This window comes from Oryzias melastigma, linkage group LG6 (genome assembly GCF_002922805.2).
Source record: "Oryzias melastigma strain HK-1 linkage group LG6, ASM292280v2, whole genome shotgun sequence".
NCBI classification, from domain to species: Eukaryota; Metazoa; Chordata; class Actinopteri; order Beloniformes; family Adrianichthyidae; genus Oryzias; species Oryzias melastigma.
The window spans coordinates 11,384,453-11,387,845 of NC_050517.1; the positions used below are offsets into that span (position 1 = coordinate 11,384,453).

The 3,393-nt window shown below is 41.9% G+C and overlaps 2 protein-coding genes across 7 annotated transcripts in view; one reads left to right on the forward strand and one right to left on the reverse strand.

Moving 5' to 3' along the window:
- Positions 1-1,482, forward strand: part of si:ch211-230g15.5 (polyhomeotic-like protein 3) — a 32,669-nt gene extending 31,187 nt beyond the window's left edge. For all 3 annotated transcript variants that reach the window (XM_024282108.2, XM_024282107.2, XM_036212276.1), the window contains one exon: positions 754-1,482. In XM_024282108.2, coding sequence (XP_024137876.1) covers positions 754-908 — 155 coding nt within the window. In that variant the 3' untranslated portion in view covers positions 909-1,482. The remainder of the gene's footprint in view (positions 1-753) is intronic.
- Positions 1-3,393, reverse strand: part of mon2 (MON2 homolog, regulator of endosome-to-Golgi trafficking) — a 448,157-nt gene that overhangs the window by 121,161 nt on the left and 323,603 nt on the right. The gene's annotated exons all lie outside the window — the stretch shown is intronic.

The following is a 3,393-nucleotide window of genomic DNA, read 5'->3' on the forward strand; positions in this document are numbered from 1 at the left end:
AAATATATTTTGTCAAATTTATACAAGTTATAAATAAGTGCACGATAACACGGGTTAATAACAATAAAATAACCTGGAGGACCGGATCCGGCCCCCGGGCCTTGACTTTGACACACGTGCTCTAAAGGGAATCATCGAGAGAGGAGGTAACATTGAAAAGGATGACATTGAGATTTAAAGAGTACTGTTGCAGAGTGATTTTCTTATTTTAAGCAACTTTCAGTTTTTTAGGATATTTTGAAGTTTAGCTATTTCTTCAGTTATATGCCAGCAGTTTTGGATGACTCACGTTTTTTGTTTTAGTTTTTTATGCTACTTTGACATTTAGCTAATATTTTAGCTAGCTATCAGCTTCAGGGTTTTCAACTATCAGCACTAGCAACTTCAGCGGCCAAATTCAGCTTACAGCATTCACACTAGCATTATCACAGGTAATGCTATACATCTGGTTCAAAATTATGTTAAAAAGTCACATTATTAAAGTTTTAAAAATGTAGTTTTAGAGTGTTCAATAAATGTTCATCCTGTTCGGCCTGCGACCTAAAATGTGTTTTGGAGTTTGGCTAATTGTGTGATTGAGTTTGACACTCCAGAGATAGAGATATTTGCTGTTCTTAGATGAGGGTCTATGATGACAAAAAACCCTGCAGACTTCTTCCAGAACTTGCTTTCAAACCCTGAAGGTCTTTTTAGTCGACCTGCCTTTCATGCATCCGTCAGATGACTAACTGAGCGCATGTGTCGTTGTCTCAGGCTGCAGCGACGTGGCCGAGGCTTTCCGGCTGCAGGAGATCGACGGCCAGGCTCTGCTGCTTCTGACCGAGGACCACCTGATGTCCAGCATGAACATCAAACTGGGACCAGCTCTCAAGATCTGCGCCCACATCAACGCGCTGAAGAACCAGTGAAGGAAAACGGAGGAACAGCAGCGAGAAAGACACGGAAACACGGCAATAATGATGTGGAAGACAGAGACATGGACAGCTTGGAAGACAAAAGCTGACACCGACAGAACAAAGACAGAGAGGTCACCTTAATTTATGACGGGAGACTTTAAAAGGAGGCGTGGCCTCCGGGCAGGAGCAGAATCCGTCTGAGGCCTTTAGGCTGTAGCAGGAGACCAGGGGATTTTTGTAACTTTGTGTATATCTTACAAGCCACTGGAGAGTGTACATTTCAAACTATTTCATGAAGGATTTTGAACATTTAATATATGAAATTTGTCTATTTAGTTTTTTTAGAATGTGACGTCAACGACAAATCTATCCCGTAGCTAACATAACCAGTGTGTGTACGACAAAAAAGAAGAAAGCATAGACTTTGTAAGTGATTAATGAAAGCTTAATGTTTTATATGAACATATTCAGGAGAAAATATCTGTGGGTTCCGAACAGCCTCTATCACTGACTGGTGTCTTCAATGACACATTTTTATGGTATCCTGCTTGAAATTATTTAATAAATGAATAATTACTCAACAGAAGAATATCTTTTTTCTTTTGGAATCAAACCGGACACCAGCAGAAGGCCGCAGCTTGGAAACGTTTGTGTTTTATTAAAGGGAAACTGCTTTGAACTTGTGTCTGGACTTCCTTCCTGCCTCGGTTCTGTGGGATCAGCCCCCCCTCCGGCACATCAGCTCCTTCTGTTGGGCTGTCCCTGCCCTGCCTGGATCTGGTTTATCTCAGAGGTTCACTCGGATTGGTTTGGGGTTATGTTTCACCACACCCCACTATCACTGGGATTCTAGGTATTTTTCCCTGGATGAAGGTGCATCAGCAGCACGGAGCTCAGCACTCATCACTCTTTTCATTTAAACTCTTTCTAAACTTGTTTTGCTTTGGAAGATTTTGGAGGGAAATTGGAGTACTTTGAACAGATAAAGCATCAAATTGGATTTAATTTTCTTTTTTTTTTTGGTGTATAAACGCAAACTATGGCGCACATCTGCAGGCAGTTTATCGGCGGCACCGTGAGCTGCGCGGGCTGGGTCGGTCTTGTTGTCGCCACGGCAACAAATGACTGGGTCCGGACCTGTGAATACTCGGTGGCGACGTGCGTCCGCATGGACGAGATGGGCTCGAAGGGCCTGTGGGCGGAGTGCGTCATCTCCCCGGCGCTTTTTCACTGCATGGCCATGAGCCAGATGCTGTCACTGCCAGGTAGGGGGCGGGTTTCTCATCATTACCTCCAAAAAAACTAATAAAATAAATAATTCAGAACTTCATTAAAGGGAAAATGTTTAAAGAAATCATATCAAACGGTTCAGTTTATTCAGTAGATGAAACAAAGGAAAGATGGTTGCTGAAAATTTGATGTGTTGAACTAAAATGTTTTTCATTTTTTTTAAATCTTTTATTTAAATCAGGTAAAAAAGTAGAATAATTTTTTTTTTTAAAGTCAGAAAAACTACAGAGCCACAATATATATTTTTCTGACACACAGTTCTTATATTCTTTTGTCCAATTCTTAAAATAACCTCTAAAAAACTAAAAATCTTTGTTACTTTTCTGCGTTTTATGGTTTTTTCTGTGAAAGTATGTTGTGTTTTTTAATGTAATTTTCAGTCAGGTGAAATGGAAAGTTGATTTAATGTAATTAAATAATATCTAACATTATTTTAAAACCTTTTTAAATTGCTTAAACTATAATTTCCCCTTTTTTTCTATCAAAACAAATAGATTTTTAGAACTTGTATTCATTTTTTAAACAAAAACACATCATTGAATCTATGAAAAACTAAAAAAATTAAACCTCTGCTATGAGGTGCTTTGTTGAGTGGTCTTTGGCGCATTCCTGCCAGTGAAGGCAGCATCAGCTCATGCCGAGCTGCGTTCACAGCCCGTCTCTCCTCTCTCAGCCTACATCCTGACGTCCCGCGCCCTCATGATCTGCGCCTGCCTGCTGGGGCTGCCTGCCATGCTGCTCGTGCTCGTGTCCATGAACTGCATGCGCCTCCCCAACGACACCCCCACCATCAAGAAGTGTCGCGCACAAGTGGGAGGTTTCCTCTTCATCATCATGGGTAACGTGTGCACACGAAAACATTTAATTTCACTGAACTGAGAATGAGAAAGACTTGGGCTCTTTCTGCTGGTCCTGAGGGAGCGAGGAGCAGATGGAGGTCACGGTCTTAATGCTCAGCTCCCTCCTGACTGGGTTTGTCTGATGGATGAGACAGGTACTTCCTGTCTCTATCCTCTGCAGATAAACCTGACACACTAACTAACACAGACTGGTCTCAAATGAATGAATAACCCTTTCATCGTCTGTCTCTGCTCAAACCCAGCTTTGTTTGGAACCATATCCACCATCTGGTTCCCCATCGGCGCTCACAAGGAGCACAACATCATGTCCTTCGGCTTCTCCCTGTACACCGGCTGGGCTGGATGTG